This window comes from Cynara cardunculus (genome assembly GCF_001531365.2).
Source record: "Cynara cardunculus var. scolymus isolate 2C chromosome LG 14, CcrdV1, whole genome shotgun sequence".
NCBI lineage: Eukaryota > Viridiplantae > Streptophyta > Magnoliopsida > Asterales > Asteraceae > Cynara > Cynara cardunculus.
Genome location: NC_037541.1, coordinates 13,133,671 through 13,153,263, shown reverse-complemented (window position 1 = coordinate 13,153,263; position 19,593 = coordinate 13,133,671). Strand labels below are relative to the sequence as shown.

The following is a 19,593-nucleotide window of genomic DNA, read 5'->3' as shown; positions in this document are numbered from 1 at the left end:
ATATATATATATATATATATATAAGAAAAAACCAAAGGTAATAAATATATATGTTTTAATCAATTTAAATAAGAAAACAACAAAAAGACAAAATAAATAAAAAAGTAAAAAAATAAATGATTAAATAGATTTTAGGGGTGTCATTAGTACTTCATAGGGGTGTCATTAGCCTTCTGCATAAAATTTTATACGAAAGACCGATACCGGAACAGGTTATTTTTATGGTTGTACTGTAGTATAAAACGACGACATTCTTAACGAGCGTAAAAGACAACTATGTCGGAAAATTGTAGTGGTTGCGCTGCCCCTGATCGGAAATGCAACGTAGCAACTACAGATCTCCTCGGTTTTCTACTTATTTAAATAACCAATAGGATGAACCTATTGTAATGATTGGTGGGACGGGAACTGGTTTTACGTCCCACCCAAATTTGTGTCCCTGAAGGCATCGTCCATAGAAAGAACCCCAAGAATATGGGCATATAGATAGATAACATTCAATATAAATGGAAATCTCTTTCCAAAAAGAGGGATTTTAATTATGTTTACATATCGACACTAAGCTTCGGGCCCTTGTACGTTCTGCATCGACACTAGTACTAACAGATCAACAAACCGACCGACCGACAGACAATGATAAGTTACAAGTGTTGACCCGGACCCGAACCTGAAATTGTCACAGGTGGCTCGGTCGCCTTTTTCCGGCATCGGTCCTCATCCGCTTAACCGGGTTAGCCCAACCAATCCCGCTTCCTTGTGGCTGAGACGGAGACTGCCATCCCTGTTGACTTTGACTCAATCGGGTTTGACCCGGGCTCCTCATTTCCCGACCGATGCCGGTAGGAGAAACCGATTTCACCATTGATGATTTCTCCCTATCTTTCCTTTTCTTCTTGCAGATTACGAGCTCACCGGGATGGGTGAAAGGTCTGGGTTCATCTTGAGGGTCGGCCGAGTCTCGGGTGCTGCTATTCCCGAACCTGGTTTCTCTCTGAGCCATGGGTCCGGACCCACGAGGGTGCGACCGTGGGGAAGGGCTCGGTTGGGGCTCGACCTCGAGCACCTGCTTCTGTCGCTTGGGTTGACCGAAAGGCGGTACGCCTCTAGGAGATGAAGCCGATGCGGCTATGGAGCCGGAGAAAGTGAGCGCACTTCTGGCCTCTCGGAAGTCTGTATCGGGAAACGCAATCTTCAATATATCGAAAAACAAGTCGTGCACTTTTCTTGCCTCGGATCTCACCTGTTAACCAAAACAAATACAATAAGAAATAGAAGACGGAATTTTCTGGGCAAGGTTTTAATTTGAGGGTAGTTTAGTAATTTACCAATCTTGTCTAATTTCCTTTGTTTAAGTTCCACTTATTTTGGTGAGACAAAAAATAATACATTTTTGTCTGACTCAATCATGTCATGTCCCTGTCTAAAGTAACAGCAAATGTGGGTCCCACGTTTGCTGTGTGGTCCCACACATTTGACGGGGACAGGAACTAAGTGGGACAAAAATGCATATTTTCTATCCCACCAAAAAAATTAGAACTAAAATCAGAGATTGGATAAGACTGACAAATTACTAAACTACCCACGTCAAATTAAAACACTAAAACGAATATTGAAGTGTATAAAATCGAAACGAGCAGCCATACCTCATGTGAAAATCCGAAATACTGCATTCCGCCTTTCAACATAAGCTGCACATCAGAGATCAATTCCGGAACCGCATGGTACTCGAGTCGATCGACACGGAGTTCGATCTTGCGTAGATCAAGAAGACTACTTTCGGGTCTCTTCCATAAATCCGTTAGCAGCGGAATGATTTGTTGGCCTTCCTTGTCGATTCTCCGTTGAATCTTGGTTATTACGTTTTTGCACTACAAGCGGGAACCATAACATCGATGCACGATTAGCTAAGAAATTAGACGGCCCCGGAAACATATAATCAGATCTTATAAAGTAGGGTAGAATTGGAAAGCATGCGACTATTACACTTTTTTTAATTATCTAAATGACGATTTTACTCTTAATGATAGAGAAAGCAATAACTTTATTCATCTCGTAATGGAGGGTAGAATTGGAAAGTAGACACTAATCAACAGTTTCCCATTTTTACCCATAATTATTAGATGGAGAAATTCATTACTCCCTCTATTATTAAGGGTAAAATAGTCATTTCATTAATTAAAAGGTGCAATAATTACGTATTTCGAAAAACGGTGTGCCCTTTTTAGTGCAGACATCCATTTTGGGACGAAGGGAGTAACGGACATTTACAAATCGAGCCACACAAAAGATAAACTAACAAAAGAACGTATTAGTTACGCAAATTATCAAATACGTACCCGTCTTTGGATAGCATCGGACATCTTGGTCCCACCAATCGAAGGTCCGACTTTAGCATCCAAACTTTCTTTCGGATGCTCGGCAGCATCTTTCGAAGGGGCAGAAAGGGAATTTCCTCTAGTTGGTCTCACCGCAACATGAACGTTCGCCTTATTTGCGTTTTTTCGAGTAGGCGGAGTTCGCTTGGTCTTCATGGAAGGTTCGGTGTGATCAACCACCGGTTTTTGCTCAATTTCGGTTTTCACATGTAGTTTACGGTCCATTTGGAAGGGTAACTGAGAAGTATCACCACGAAGAAGAGTCGGCTTTTCTTCTAACCGCTCAACAGCCTGCCGTGGCCGAAGCCGAATGCTACGTTTCCGCTTTATTTTCGGTTGCAAAACTTGTTCATCTTCACCTTCATCACGATCGTGGTTTCCACTACCAGATTGCTGAAGTTCCATATGAGAATCTCCGGAAAATGCAATCTCGCCCTCCTCTAGATCATCATGCTAGTTTAATACGTTATCGGATAAGAAATTAGATGCTATAATCCGTTCATAAAAAACATGTCGATTTCGAGCAAAAAGAATACATACCAGCCTTTTCGAATGAGAACCGGGCCTTGCGTCCAATGCAGAAAGTGAACCGAACTTCTGAGAAGAAATCGAAGGAGTTGCGATCGGCATCAATCTTCGACTATCGGAAGACGATCCCGAAGAACCGTCTTCTTGAAGCTTGATAGCATTAGGTGGGCGAGGATATTCGTAACGATTAACGGAAGCCAGAACATCGTCTTCCGATTGGCTTTTCACGGTTGCTGGAGTTTCGTTAGCGTCAACGGTTTCATCGTCTTCAAGCTCTCCAACTTCTTCTTCGGAGCTAGCTTCCGAAAACTCCTCGATATCTTCATCCAATTCGGCATAATTCGGAAACTTCTTACCTTTATATCGTCCCCTTCTTTTCTCGGTACCATCCAAAGCCACTTCGCTCGATTCCACATCGATGTTTTCCGTATATAACATGTTCTTCGGCGGTTTTTTAGACAAACGGGAAATTACAGTATTGACCTCACGAGTACCGGCACGAAGCCACTTCGGAACCTCGTCGTATCGTGTCATTTCCTCGGCCCAATCGAACTCTTCATCCATTTGATCGAAAAGCTCAACTTCTTCCTCGCTTCTCGCAATCATACGGTTGACTTCTTGAAGCGAAGGAACATCGTGAACCGTTTCTTGATACCGTTCTTCATCCCGTAACAATGTCTCCAAAGTTGAACGTCTCTCTTCGTGCGTCGTTCTCTGATCAAACCTCCCGGCATTTATAACTTCATCAGCCATATCAATCTTATACTGTTGGATGTTGTTTCTTATTAGGCTCTCGATCGATCCGATATACCGATCTTTTCCGGCAAGATCATCATCCGAATCAACCGACCCTCCATTCTTGAAGTTATCCTCTTTCTGATGACTCGAAACTTTATCGACCACTGCTTCCATATAAATGACTTTCACTTCCCTCGTTTGCCCAATTCGGTGAGCTCTCGCGACCGCCTGCTCTTCGTTTTTCGGGTTCGGATCGGGATCGTAAATTATAACCGTATCGGCCGTCTGAAGATTTAGACCACGCCCGGCTGCACGAATACTAAGCAAGAAGATGAAGCAATTCGTATCAGGGCTATTGAAGTCCACAATTGCCGATTCCCGATCTTCCAAACTCGTCGTACCATCGATTCTTCGGTACACGAGTCTCCGCCACTGCAAATATTCCTCCAAAATATCTAAAAGTTTCGTCATCGTGCTGAAAAGCAGAACTCGATGCCCGGTTCTTTGAAGCTTTACCAAAATCCGATCAAGAATCCATAATTTCCCACACGATCGAACGAGAAAATCTTTGGAGAAATCGTTAAAATACGGGTAATTGAGCAACGGATGATTGCAAGCTTTCCGAAGCTCCATACACCGGTTATTTAACGGTTTATACGTCTTTGCTTGATACATAGAACTCTTTTGAGCTCTACGTTTCTCGTCTTCAGGATCAACTCGAATAGTACCCGTAGATTTGATCCAATCATACACAGCCCCTTGAATAGCCGACATTTTACACCGCATAATGACTGAAATCTGCAATATAATTAGATTTAATATCAGACCTCAGCCATTCAAAATCTCGTATTTGATGTAACGAAGTTTCAGAATTTTCTACTTTGTATCCATCCATTTTGACCGATAACCTGCTGATCTTGTAACATCTGATGACGTGGATATAACTTTTTCTTCCACTTCGTCGTAACCTTTTTGTAAAAGGGTACTCATATCATCAAATATTACAAGATCAAGCAGGTTACCGGTCAAAATGGATACAAAATAGAAAATTCTGGAACTTTATTACATCGATTGAGAAAAAAGTCTTCGTGACCCTAAGAACTAAAGCAAACTTTGTTGCATTTTTGGGCATGGGCCCGGGCCTTCCAACCCCATTTTCAGTGAGCAAGCTTTAGGGTTGAAAAAGGTCCCGATCAGGCTTTTTCAGGCTGGGCTTGACCGCGCTTTTTCAGGTTGGGCTTTTTCGGTCCGGGCCTAGGCTTTGAAGCCTGGCCCAGACCAAGCTTCGGGCACACTAGGCCTGGGCTTGTTTGGGTCGGGCTTGGGCTAAACCTGGGCCAGGCCTTGGTATTGGGTTTTTTATGCATCTCTATTCAAAAGTACGGTCCGTGGTGGAAGTAAACTTTTATTTCCTTCATTTTGGCAAAACCGACAGTTCTTTAAACAAAAAGACAATAAATTACAATTTTTGTCCCGTGGTTTGTTAATATTTTCGAATTTCGTCCTCATCTTTTTGGCCTTTGGGCTTTTTGACTGTCCCACTTTGAGTTACTGCCCCAAAGTACGGTTTGCAATTTATTGCTATTTTAGTCCCTAGACTAATTCCTACCTTTTAAGTACAAAGGACCAAGGCAGTAAAAAATTGTAAGCCACGGGGACCGAAACAACAACAAATTGTAAATCATAAGGGCAAAACAGCAATGAATTACAAACCATAGGGACGAAAACCACAATTTCTAAACCACGGACAGAAATTGCAATTTTTAACAAACCACAGGGGCGAAAATCGTAATTTACTCAAAAAAAAAGTACGATGGTTCGAAAAGTCAACAGTCATTAAGAAACAAAACTATGTTGCAAAAGTAAGCATACCTTTGGAGGAAGTGAACCTTCGACGTCTTCTACACGACGTCTGAGCATGAAAGGCTCTAAGATTTGATGAAGTCGGTGAATAATAATAACCTTTTTCTCGGTCTCTAGCCAATCATCCTCGGCGCTCTGAACTTCTTTTTGAAACGGCTTTGAGAACCAATCGTGAAAAGCTTTTCGATTATCAAAAACTTCCGGAAGTAGTAAGTTCAATAATGACCAAAGTTCTTTAAGATCGTTCTGTAGAAGCAAAAGTAACCACATTTTGTTCATCATCAACTTGAATAATATACCATTAAAAGGTATGTTGTATGCATATATGGGGTTAGTAGGTAATGTACACACACACGTGTGCGCATATACATTATATATATATATATATATATATATATATATATATATACGTATATACGAGAACCTTCATTTAGGAACAGAAAATAATTTGGGAACCAACTATTCTTGAATTATTCGCGATGAATATACCTAAACATTCTTTAATATCATGCATCTTCGTTATTCATGATATTCATTATGAATAATTCATGAATAAAAGGTTCTCATGGTTCTCAAATGGACCTGTCCGTATGTGTGTGCGTGTCTCTCTCTCTTTATGTGTGTGTATGAAAATGCATGATATTCATTAATATTTAGGAATATTCACCATGAATAATTGGTTCTCAAAATAATCGCAAACTATAGCGTTCTTTGGCATTTCACAAGAAGGATATCAGCAATGAAATGCCAAATACGATCGTTCAAAAAGTAGAGTGACTTGGTTAACAATGATTGACCAAGCGTTTAGTTCATTTATCTTGAAATAATTAGAAACTAGTAGACAAAAAGGGAAAAAAAGGCAACTTGGTATGTAAGAACTGGGATTCGCAAATCTTTAAGGGCCTGTTTGGTTTGAAGGAATGTTTTCAAGGGATTTGCAAATCTTTTTAGTAATTATTAGCAACATTCTCACAAGCTGAGGGGCTTCATGGGAACATCCACTCTACCCTTTAAGGCAATGGTCATTAAGGTCAGATCTATGTGCATCTTACCCCTCCCATACCCCACCTCGGAGTGGGATATAATCTATGTTGTTACCGTGGTCAAAATATGAAATCGCCATCAGGTTCATGATTGAAATAGCGGTTATCGCAATGGCAAAATAGTGGTATAGCGGTCTAAAAATAGTGGTTCATATAATAATTAGAAGTATAAATAGAGAGGGAGGTTCAGAGGAAAACCCGCCAAAAAATGAAAAACTGAGGAACACCCAGGTAACCATTCATTTGGACGGCATGCACATGTGCATACAAGTATTTGTAAGCAATTTGTTGGTTTTTATGCACTGTGTGCATGTTTATACACATGTGCATACCGGACAAATTGCTTACAAATTACTTGTATGCACATGTGCATGCCGTCCAGATGAATGGTTACCTGGGTGTTCCTCAGTTTTTCATTTTTTAACGGTTCTACCCTGAATCTGACCCTAAATATATAATGCAACATATTATATGTATTCAATAAAAAATGTATATGAATAATAATGTCCAAGTCCAAATAAACAATAATCGAACAATGTCAATACTTTTATCCGAAGGTAGAAGTCAAAGTGATGGCGTCCAAATCCAAAAAATCCAAAAAAATAAGAATAATCGTGTCCAAGTCCAAAAATAAAAATAACGAAGCTTAATATTGTTGAACAAAAAATAAAACCCCATGCAGGCTCAAACTAAAAGCCCACAAAATTACTTTTTTAACACCAAAAGAACCTATCTACAGCAGTTATGCGGCTCCTTTTATGCGGTCAAAATGCGGTCATTTAGCAATCAATAGCGCACTAATCGTAGGACCGTTATTTGACCACCGCTATTTGTCCTATGACCGCGAACCGCTATAGTGGCATGATTAACAATATATTGGGCTCGTTTGGTTTGGTTTGGTTTGGTTTGGTTTAATAATTAATAGCAACCGCCAGGGGGTACAAGGGGGTAGTTGTATCTATGTGCAAGCATGGATGCGTTTGTAAAGCTTTCGAACACAAAGAGATGCAGAGAACCGTAGTACATATCAAGGGAATTGTTATGGAAGGGTGTTACAGACCTGTAAGGGGGTCCCGGTGAGGAGAAGCCGTCTTTGGCAGCGGTATTTATCAAGATCACGAGCTAAAACCGACTCTCGGTCCTTCATTCTTTGTGCTTCATCGATAATAATATACTTCCAATCGACCCTTGAAAGTTTCCCACGATCATACATGATGAATTCATACGTTGTCACGAGGACATTAAATTTCATGGCACAAACTTCCTAAATTTAGAAAACAAAAAACATAAGCGTTCCACGGTCGTCAAAATGTCGACATAAAGAAAACTCGGAAAATGTAAAAAAGAAGAGAAGCGGTAAATCTTTACTTGAGAGAACAATTTTGTTCGTTGATCCTTGTTACCGACATAGTAAATGCAGGACACATTCGGCAACCAACTATGTAACTCACTCTGTCGAAAACAAAGTTAGAGCGGCATAAAGTATTCCCTCCGTCCAAAATAAGCGTCGACTTTCGAAAATAAGTGCATACTTTCCAATTCTACCCTTAATTATGAGACCGAGAAATTCATTACTCCATCTATTATAAAGGGTAATATTGTCATTCAGCTGATTAAAAAGTGAAATAATTACACATTCCTAAAACTATGTGCCTTTTTCATTGTAGTAAATGTCCACTTCCAAAAGTAAGTGTCTACTTTCCAATTCTACCCTTAATTATGAGATAGAGAAATTCATTAATCCCTCTATTATAAAGGGTAAAATTGTCATTTAGTTGATTTAAAAGTGTAATAATTAATTGAGTTCCTTTTTCGTTGTAGACATTTACTTTGGGTAAGTGTCTACTTTCCAATTCTACCCTTAATTATGAGATCAGCAAATTAATTATTCCCTCTATATGAAGGATAAAATTGTCAATTAATTAAAAAGTGTAACAACTACACATTTCTAAAACCATTTGCCTTTTTCTTTCTGGACATTTATTTTGGGACGGAGGGAGTATTAAAATTCATCAAAACACAACGAAAATTAACGAACCTTCCAATTCACTAGAACGGCATTAGGAACAATGATAAGATGTGGGCCGTAATTGCTTTTGAACTCCATCAGATAAGCAATCAATGCCATAACCTGCAGAAAAAGATGTCAGCAAATCTTGATTGATGAACGGTTATCTACCACAAAAATGGGATCTTTTTCCCAAAAACCAGAGTACAAATGTCGATTCTTTTATCCCTTTTCATCCATTTCTTATCTCGATTTTGCGGGACTCATATACCTGCACAGTTTTGCCAAGACCCATTTCATCTGCCAATATTCCGTTCAATTTATTGTTGTATAATGAAAGCATCCATTGCAACCCAACCTGAAAGAATGATCAATTGATTACGATATCCATATATAAATTCAACCACAAGAAAATCCATTAAATCTGTATGCCTAATCAATATAGCCAGAAATCCATTGATGTGTAGGATAGAACGACATACAAGCTGATAATCTCGCAAAGTTCCACACCGTAACATTGAGGGTTGCCTTATGACCCGTTCATTCACAGCATGCGCAAGAGTATAATACCTGTTGAAAACCATGATGAACAAAAAGAGTAAGATCGATATGATAAAGTATTGCACCCGATATACAACTAAGGGGTAAAATGGTCATTTCTGACATTTAGATTGGTTATTCAGCACATCAACCAAAGAACAATTTATCTTATATCATACAGACAACTTTATCAACACAGGCAACTGTATCCATACAGGACTTGATGGAAAACGAACCGAACAGCCCCTAACTCCACTCTATGATAAATGCAATGATCCTCTCATACATGAAAATTCTATTCTGACTACTACCTGATTGATTACTGGAAGTCGAAAAATTGAAGATATTCAAATTATATGGCATCACAGAGGACCCATTTGTAAATAAGTGTAAATTGATCTTATTTCAACATTTTCCTATCAAGAAAGTGTTGGCCGATATGGGACATCCCAGAAAAAGGGGAGCTTCGGCTTATTGTCTCACAGAGATATTTAAAAAAGCGTACTGTTGGACAATCTTTAAACTTGTTTATTTTGTTCATTTCTATCACATTCAGTAAATTCATAAATATAAATATATATAGGGTCAGGTTCAGTGGAAAACCGTAAAAAAATAAAAAACTGAGCAACACCCTAGTAACCATTCATCTGGACGCTATGCACATGTGCATACAAGTAACTTGAAAGCAATTTGTCCGGTATGCACGTGTGCATAACATGCACACGTGCATAAAAACCAAAAACAACTCCAATTACTTGTATGCACATGTGCAATACTGTCCAGATGAATGGTTACCAGGGTGTTCTGTAGTTTTTCATTCTTTGGGGGGATTTGCCCTGAACCTTCCTTTCCCTCTCTCTCTCTCTATATCTATACACACACACACACACACATATATATATATATATATGTTTCCAACTTTCAAAGTATCTTGCAAATAACCAAGTTACGTCACCTAGTAGAAGTCACGAAGAGCTTACTTGCTAACCGATGAACCATCCTGAGGTGCATTCATTTCAGAGAAACGATTTCTTATCATAACTTCTTCTCCGGCACAAGAGGCTGCAGCTCTCACTTCTTCTTCCGATAGACCCTTTACCAACAAACAGGAAATATTAAACAAGAAATACATACATGCCAATAAAAAACATACATATACATACGTATATATATGTATATATAGGGACAAGTTCAAATGAGAACCGTAAATATTTTGAGAACCGTAAACTGTTCATGATGACTATTGTGAAGGATATTCATCACGAAAATTATTCACGTTTCATAATGAAATTGCATGATATTTATGAATATTTAGGATTTTATTCATCATGAATAATAAATGAAATAGTTGGTTCCCAAGTTCTCAAAATAGTTATGGTTCTCATTTCCGATACATAATTATACATAGACATTATATATAGGTTTAGGTTCAGGAAAAAACCACATAAAATGAAAAACAGAGGAATACCTTGACAACATGCACACGTCCATATAAACCAGGAAACATTTTTAGTTACTTTTATGTGCATGTGCATACCGGACAAGTGAATGGTTATTAGGGTGTTCCTCATTTTTCCATTTGTTTGTGGTTTTCCCTTGAACCTAAGTCTCTCTCTCTCTCTCTCTCTCTCTCTCTATATATATATATATATATATAGGTGATTGACTTCTCAAACCTTGGCTTTCTATTGCAAATAAACCATTGTTCTTAATAGAACTTAGATGAATTCTACCCTTGAGTTTTGACTGAAAAAAACTCGTGTTTTTTACCAGGCAAAAGTGACAAAGCAGAAAACATAACCACACTTTGCAAGAATAAGAAATTACATAAATCACACATTCTTACAAACTACAGTTTTCCTTTTGCATTTTTTAACAAGAAAGATAACTTACGATAATTCAAAACCTTAACCACTTCTATAAACACACACGCATATATAGGGGCATGTTCAAACGAGAAAGCTAACTATTTAAGAAAACAAGAAAAAAGTCGTTCATGTACAAAATCATATATGATTCACGTGCAAAATCATACATGATCCGGGCGACTTCAGTCGCATGGCAAAGTCACATGTGATTTTGTACATGAATGGCCTTTTTCTTGTTTTCTTAAGTAATTATCGTTCTCGTTTGAACCTTCCTCTCTCTCTATATATATAGAGAGAGAGAGAGTCGTTCGGGGGAAAACCCCCAAAAAACGAAAAACTGAGGAACATTATGGTAACCATTCATCTGGACGGTATGCATGTGCATACATTAATTGAAGCTGCTTTTTGGTTTTTATGCACGTGTGCATGTTATGCATGTGTGCATGCCAGACAAATTGCTTACAAATTACTTGGATGCACATGTGCATACCTTACAGATGAATGGTTACCAGAGTATTCCTCAGTTTTTCATTTTCGTGGTTTTCCCTAGAACTTGATCCCATGTATGTATGTATATATATATACACACACAAACTTATACATACATATATATATATATATATATGAAAATGCCAATATCACATGTGCATGAAAATTGTAACACCAAAACCTTTTACACTTTTAAGTTCATTGGCTGATGAGTTTGATGAGTGCACACGAGAGAGGGAGAGAGAATACCTGAGCTCTTGCAGCAGCAGAAGCAGCATTTGCCGCCTCCTCTACCTCCTGGTGGTTCTTAGCAGCGGTTATTTTGCTTCCAAGTTTATTAAGATAATCTTCCGTCTGAGATAAAAACGAAGAAAGCACTTCGTATCTCTCAGCAGCCTCACCCGGCATGCTGGTTTGTTGCTCTAGCAGAATCTCTCTATATCTCTCCACATCATTATTTTTCAAAGCCTCCATTCTTTTACTACGATCATCGTCTTTTTTCTTCGAGAACTCCCTCAACATCTTCTCATGATATTTAGCAACCCCCCTATTCCGTTGAGTCCTTGCATCACGAACCGCCCAATGAGACTCGAGAAACTTTTTACGCCACTGAAAAATCGATTTCAGTTGCTTCTCCCTAATAGCTCTCTGAGCAGCCTGTACTTGCCGGTTGAGCTCCATTCGCTGACGTTCACATAACCTAACAAATTTCCGATATGGCCTATCCGGCATCGTCATTATCTCGTGTTGTTGTTGATCGACTTCATCCCTCACTCGTTTCTGTAGATCCTGAAGTCGAAGTTTTTTTTCTTCAATTTGTAACCTCAGAACAAGATCCGGCCTTATTCTTCTTCTCTCCAAATTAACCGCTAGTAAACCACTAATCTTTTCAATAGTTTCGTTCCTCTTTTTGTTTCTCTCTTTGATACCCTCTTCAGCAATGAGATCTTTAAGGTCATACGCCAAAGTGAGATTGTTATTGTTGTTGAGCATCATGCTTGACCCGAAACCATCATGCTTTCGAGTGAAGAACGGAAAGTCAAACAATGGTCCATGGTACTTTTTAGGACCCGAATCTTTTGGTTGTTGAGGTGGATTTCCCACTTGTAAAGGTCTTTTACCCTGAACATTCTCGGAGACAACCGCAGAATCTGATGCGATCGATTTGCCCTTATCCATGGTGGTATCACTTACATGAGGAATCTTCTGAATGCCGTGTTCAACTTCTTGTTCTTGTTTAGCGGGAAGAACAACGGGTGGTGCTTCCTTCAGTAAAGATGTTGTACCTTGTGCATTAACCGTTGTTTTCTCCTCGAAAGCTTCCCTTTTTATAGTATTCATTCCACCCGTTAATGTTGCGGCTTGAAGATCCTTTTCATTTGATTCTAGATGTCTAATATTATCATCCGGTTGACTTTTCAAAGAAGCTCTATCCTGATTAACTGCCCCCGCAGAAGTAGTCGACTGTTGTGTGTGTGTTTCGAGGGGCGGTGGGGCAATAGCTTGGAGTAGTTCATTCGGTAGAGTTTTATCTCCTTTCTGCCATCAAACCATATCAACAAGTCCACAAGGAAAAGGGGAAAAGGTTATCTACCAAAAGAAAATTCAGACTTTTTGAACCATCGAATTTGGGTTTTTTTTGTAAAACCCATCATTCTTTTTGGACAAAAAGTGCAATGTGAGACGGTTTTTTTTTTTTTTTTTTGCATTTACATTTCCATAATGTGTTTAAGGTCATTCATTCTTGAAAACTAGTATTTTCTGTCATTTCGCAAGAACGGTTGTTAGATTGCAATAAGAAACCAACTAAGATGGGTCAAACAGTCACTCACTTATAGAAGTACTGAATTACCATACCGTGTTAAGTTCATGGAAAACCGCAAAAAAATGAAAAACTAAATAACACCCTAGTAACCATTCATTTGCACAGTACGCATATGTGCATACATCTAAATGTAAGCAACTTTTTCCCAGTATACACAAGTGCATAGCATACATACGTGCATAGAAGCCAGGAAACATCTTCAGTTACTAGTATGCACATGTGCATACCATACAGATGAATGGTTATTACGGTAAAACCAAAAAAATTGAAAAACTGAGGAACACCTAGTAACCATTCATCTACACGGTATGCACATGTGCATACAAGTAATTTGTAAGTAATTTTCCAGTATGCACAAATGCATAACATGCATAGAAACCAGGAAACATCTTCAATTACTTGTATGCACATGTGCATACCGTACAGATGAATGGTCATTAGGGTGTTCCTCAGTTTTTTTATTCCCTGGACCTCACTCTACCATACCTTTATACGCCTAAAAGCAAGTATTTGTGCTTTAAGAACGTGCAGTTGCTGTTTCGTAAAGTTCGAATGTACTTGCCCCCGTGGTGCTTGCCCCTTTTGAGACGGTAACGGTAACGGGTTTGCAGATCCAGCATTGTCAGACGAAGCCGCTGGTTGTGGTTGTGGAGATGAACGATTGATCTGCTGCCTAGCATGTTGCATTTGCAGTGTTTCGGGGCTCGATAAGGCGCTTTTAGCAAGCGCTGAATGGTCAGAACCCTGATTCATGTTCATGGATGACTGTGGAGGATGCATGGAAGACACCCCACCACCGACCGCCATGGGCTGCCTAGGCGGCAGTTGGTTCTCCCTGCCATGATTCGAAAGCTGTTGACCGTGACTTTGACCGGTACTAGAGTTGTTGACTAGTAAAGAATTTGACGTTGAACCAAGATGGCCCGTTAGCATGTTATGTCGTGTTTTGGTGGAGCCCGAGTGCCCAGACATATCACTTGATGAATTTCCTCTTGGCGAGCTTTCATTAGCGACGTGTGGCGGAGCCACCTGTTGCTTTGCCATGGACCCCGCCATAGATTGTGGGCCCATTCCGCTTTCGTTTGCCTTTTGCATTCTAGCCTGCATGAGTGGAATCAATTGGGCCACTAAATTAGCGTTTTGAGGAAGCGATAGATCGATGTTACGTTCAAGAGCCAAAGCCTGCATTGCTTGCAGTTGAGCAGCCATTGTCATACTCTGCGGAGCTTGAGGAGCCTGCATAGGCCTAGTAGTATTATTATTACCCTGCATCAACTGGCCGATTGAAGTCGGCATGGCAAAATGTTTCTGGTTTTGACTTTGACTTTGATCAGAAACCGCTTGGTGCCCTTCCTCCGCCAGTTTCTTGGACAACGAACTCTGTCCCTGCCCACCACCAGCCTGAAACGAGACAAGATCCTGCATTTTCGTGTTCCCCATTCGCGGGTCTTGATCTTTAGCTGACGCCCCCACTGCCCCCATTCTCATTTGCTGCTGAGCGGCTTGCATTCCGAGAGCTGTTTTCTGTTGGTTTTGAAAAGCGTATTGAACGTAAGCCTGATGGACAGGGTTCATCATGTGTGGATCAAAACCCTGATTGCGATTTTGCCCCTCCTCTCGGCCATGCTGCTGAGCAACACGCTGCAACTGCTGCATAGAACTAGGATTCATGCCGACGCCTCCTCCCAAGACTCCTTGCAGATTTCCCGACTGATAGGCTAGCATAGCTTCTCTCCCTTCGGGGTTTCGAAGTAATTGTTGTTGCAATGACTACAAAAACATCCACAAAAACAAACTTAGAATCCAATTCGTGTAATGATATGCCAAGTGTCTAACGGTTCTAATTTAGACAAAAGTATGACCGAATGAGGCTTCAAAGGAGCGACCAACTTTTCCAACCAACCAGAGGGTCATTGGTGCAACGGTATATGAGTTAGTCTGTTTGTTAGCAACTTAATGAGCTTAATGGGACTCACAGCCTATCTGCTCAGTTATACTTGACTGTTTGGTAGTGGCTTAATAACATAGAAAGTGACTTATTCAGTAAGCTTCTAAGGGAAGCTTTATGTAGAAAGACAAATTCTTTCCAAACCTGCCTCTCCCAAATTAAAAACATGCTCTTTCCATTTGTGGATAACCCTCCCAAACAAAAACCTTTTTAATCTATACAGACAGATTAATCTACACAGACAACCTTATCCATACAAGACTTAATGGAAAACCAACCAAACAGCCAGCGTCTAGACTCCCAGAAGGTCAAGGGTTCAAACCTCAAAAAAAGTGAGAAGTGGGCATGAGTATTTGCCGTATATAAATATTATATATTTCAAAAAAGAACTTTTCCAACCATTATATTTGGATTTATGTCGGAAACCAACCATCATTCCTACAAGAACACAAAAAGCACCACTTTTTGCAGCAACAAGGTTCTCGATAAATAGTGAAACGCAAAAAGAAGACATCGTACTTGGCAATTTTTGAGCTTTTATCGAAAATGTAGCGTTCTTTTTGTTGAATTTCCGCACAAGTGATGGTCGGTTTGCAACAAATAGCCAAGGACAACAATTAGAAATGTTAATCACTTCACTCCGTAACAATCTCAGTTTCAAAGAACAACAAAAGCATATTAATTCAGAGAAAGCTTTGACGATACTTCTAATGGAATCTTCAACCAACCTTACCAATCCGTGATGTTAACAAACCACCGGTTACGCAAAAAAGAATTCTTACTTCGTACTCCCTCCATCCCAAAGTAAGTGTCCACATTTCTATTTCAGTTCATCCCAAAATAATTGTCCACTTTCAAAAGTACGTGCTTACTTTTCAATTCTACCCTTAATTATGAGATGGAGAAATTCATTACTCTCTCTATTATTAAGGGGTAAAATAGTCATTTAGTCAACAAAAAAGTGTAATAACTACACACTTCTAAAACCATGTGCCTTTTTCATCGTGGGCATCAATTTTGAGATGGAGGGAGTAATCTTTTAGGATGCACTGCACAAATGATTCAACGAAATAATGAATCACCGTCAATATCAACACATCTTTCAAATGTTCAGTTGTCCTCTATCAATCCTTCTCCTTTTCTTTTGAAGTATATGATAAATGAATCCTTTTTCCTTCTTGTTGTTGCATATCTCATTTCAACAAACCGTCCTTTAGTTTTAAGAATCTACTTAACAATGGTTTGAAACTTTTTCCAACCCTCCTTTACAGAGCAAGAAACACGCCCGTGCCATTTTAGTTAAGATTAATCTACCCATTCATGTTTTACCACATCCTCTAACTATATCGTAAAAAATACCATGCTAGTCACAAACTTAAGTACCAAATTGTACTAAAGTCACACACATAACCTTTAAACGATCATATGACACCATAAACAAATCCTTCAACGTGCTTATCCTAATCATGGCATCCTTTTGAAGATCAAGAAATTCACAATGTGCTAGTATAAATTCCGTTTCATCTTTCATAATCCATAACTTAAGGCAAAGATGCAAGATGCAAAATGCAAAACGAATATAAACCTGTTACCCAATGTGACGATGTTAGCTAAACTAAATGTCTGATATCTTTTTCTTTAAAGTATAAAGGAAGGTGCACATTCTTACCAAACCGAGACCAGACCAATGGGTGTGCAAGTAAATGAACGATCACGCGAGTACACCAAGCGAAATTAGTATTTGATGGTGAACATATCAGCATATATTTAATAGAAATCATGCTTTCAAGACTAAAAATACTCAAAAATCTCAATTCAACTTATTGCAATGATAAAAGGGGGAAAAGTAAGAAACTGGATTGAGAATCAATTATTAATATACGGATTTTGATGGGTTCTGTTATAATAAATTGTTACTCCCCAAAAGTTCATATTTTTAGGTCCAATTATATGATGATATTAATACCAAAAATTAGTGAAGATTAAACAATTGGAACCAAAATTCAGCCAAATAATTTCATATTTAAACTAAGGGTTTGTTTGTTAGCAGCTTAACGAGCTAAACAGGACTCACAGCTTATTCTGTCAGCTATACATGATTGTTTGGTAATGGCTTAATGATATAGAAAGTGCCTTATTCAGTAAACTTCTAGGGGGTAGCTTTATGCAGAACGCACAAAAATTTCCAAACCTGCCCTCCTCAATTAAAAAAAACATGTTCATTCCTTCTAAAAATAGGTCTGAATCAAAAACCTTCTCAATCTATACAGTCAGATTAAGCTTTATCCATTGATGACAATGGAAAACCAATCAATCAGACCCTAAATTAACTGTAGCAAATCAAACAATTTATCAACCAAATGCAAATTCAGTAACTAAACCAACTGATCAAATCCACAATTCAACATAATCAACATAGAGCTATATATACGTAAAAAAGCCCTAACCTGCCTATGCTGCTGCTGCTGTTGCTGCATTGGATCAAAACCCAACTGAGGAGTAGAAACAGCCGATGATGAAGATGACGGAGATGCGGAGGAGGACGGTGGTCCGGGCACCATATTCCGCCCATGCCCACCACCACCTCCTCCTCCTCCGTGCTGGACCCCGCCACCGGATTGCATGCAAAAAAATTATAATTTTCTTTTTTTCCAAGTAACAAAATTCCAAAATTGAATTCCTCTCTACAAATCCATATCCCTCCAAAAATTCAACCGCTATCCTTACGATCCCCCCCTTCTACAATTTTCTCTCTCTACCCACTTTCTGTGTATAAAAATCAAAAAATCCCCTTTTCCCCCTTTCCCAAATTAAACCAAAAACCACCGATAAGTTTGCAGGAATTCAGAAATGGGGGTTTAATTGTCTTCAAATCAAATTGTGTGGGCCACTAGCGGGATGGATCTTGAAGACGACGGCGAAGAATCCCCCCGCAGTTATCGTATGAAATCAGACGATTTCAACACTGAGGTCCTGTTTCTCTCTCACCTACAAGTATGTGTGAGGTGCAGTTTTCACACACACCAACTTTCTTTCTTGCAATTTTTCATCAGTCAAAACTCAAACCCTAGAACTGTCATTGATTTCTTACAACCCGATACTTGTAATTGTAGTTTTTTCTTCGAAATCGAAATGGGTTTTGGGTTAACCCGAATGGGTTTGAGTGAAGTCTGGTTTTATATGAATCTTTGGATGAAATGTTTTTGGGGTTAAAATGAAAAACACCCATGAAACGAATCCATAACTTTTAACTCCATTTGTTTTTCTTTTTGTTTTTTTTTTGGGTAATAATTTTGATTTTATAATTTTTTTGTTTTTTTATATAATTTTAAATAAATATAAAAAGAACGATGATAACAATGTTACGGTACCACATTTTAAATTAATACACCAAATCTTGAATTATAACTGATTTTGTGCATTACATCTGTTTCAGTGGATGCATTGTTTTTTGTACTGTGTTATGAATACTGAGATGTTGGATTTGATGTAATATTATTCAACAACGATGGTTTGTTTAGCAACATTGAATTATGATAAGAAGTTGTAATAATCAGTTTTAAGTATTTAGTAATAAACTGGGTTTGATATTGTTTCTTTTAACTGTTTAGAGTTAAAACGATCAGATTTAAAAACATGTTGTAAAGAAACGTACTATTGAGATAAAGATAAACATGTTGATTTTTAATTTTCATAGTATAATCTCATTAGTCTATGTGGTTTTTTATTAGACTTTAAACAATTGGCTGTTTGCCAGTTGCTGAATGGTTTGGTGCACAATGATTAAGGGGTTGTTTACCAAACACTTATCCGATAAGTGTTTACCTGTAAAATTTAACACTATTAATTACTTGCCGGGTAAGATTTTAGTCCATTAAAACGACATTGTATGCAACAATTCACCAGGTAAGCACTTACCATGGTAAGAGTCGATCGCCCTCACTTACCGGGTAAGACTCATGGTTTTTGTCTCGCTCTTACCAGGTAAGATTCGTAGTCCTTACCATATCCATCTAGTTAGGTAATGTGACTTGGTAAGCACTTACCCGAGTAAGTGTTTAGTAAACGGGCCCTAAGTGGCCATAATGATCAAGAGACTCTCATAATATAATGCAAAATGAAATAAAATTGTTTGATAATTGTTTACAGCGAAATTAGGGGCGCTGAATGGTTAAGGGAGGTCCAGGATACAAAATCATTCAGAATGTTTTGAAACCATTAAGATGCAAAACTTTTTTTTGCTAAACAAGATTCACCTCTTAACGATTCAGATGTTGTCTCTTAATAAAACTATTAATAGGTAAATAAACAACCCTTTATCTTATTATATATAAATTGTCACATTCATTGATATAGTCAAGATTTGAG

The 19,593-nt window shown here is 38.6% G+C and overlaps 1 protein-coding gene across 2 annotated transcripts; it reads right to left on the bottom strand.

Annotated features, from left to right (window-relative positions):
• Window positions 1–465: 465 nt before the first annotated feature.
• On the bottom strand, window positions 466–18,644 carry LOC112526598 (ATP-dependent helicase BRM-like). 2 transcript variants are annotated; one of them, XM_025136948.1, is made up of 14 exons: window positions 17,673–18,644; window positions 13,764–15,047; window positions 11,702–12,991; window positions 10,076–10,188; window positions 9,038–9,125; window positions 8,827–8,913; window positions 8,586–8,678; window positions 7,916–7,999; window positions 7,608–7,811; window positions 5,514–5,750; window positions 2,916–4,439; window positions 2,337–2,828; window positions 1,644–1,868; window positions 466–1,240 (listed from the first exon to the last, which is right to left on the bottom strand). In XM_025136948.1, exons 1-14 carry the CDS (start codon window positions 17,847–17,849, stop codon window positions 677–679), a joined length of 6,462 nt encoding a protein of 2,153 aa, XP_024992716.1. In that variant the 5' UTR covers window positions 17,850–18,644; the 3' UTR covers window positions 466–676. The 2 variants fall into 2 exon arrangements, with proteins under 2 accessions (XP_024992716.1, XP_024992717.1); XM_025136949.1 differs by lacking the exons at window positions 466–1,240; window positions 1,644–1,868 and having other exon boundaries at window positions 2,601–2,815.
• Window positions 18,645–19,593: the final 949 nt, after the last annotated feature.

What these genes read in the sequence shown, in the direction of transcription:
- LOC112526598 (XM_025136948.1), bottom strand. Translation starts at nt 17,849, where the DNA reads ATGCAATCCGGTGGCGGGGTCCAGCACGGAGGAGGAGGAGGTGGTGGT. An exon ending in GTCTTGGCAAAACTGTGCAG is followed by an intron (nt 8,679 to 8,826) that starts GTATATGAGTCC and finishes CTTTTTCTGCAG; the next exon opens with GTTATGGCATTGATTGCTTA. An exon ending in CCGTTCTAGTGAATTGGAAG is followed by an intron (nt 8,000 to 8,585) that starts GTTCGTTAATTT and finishes TGTTTTCGACAG; the next exon opens with AGTGAGTTACATAGTTGGTT.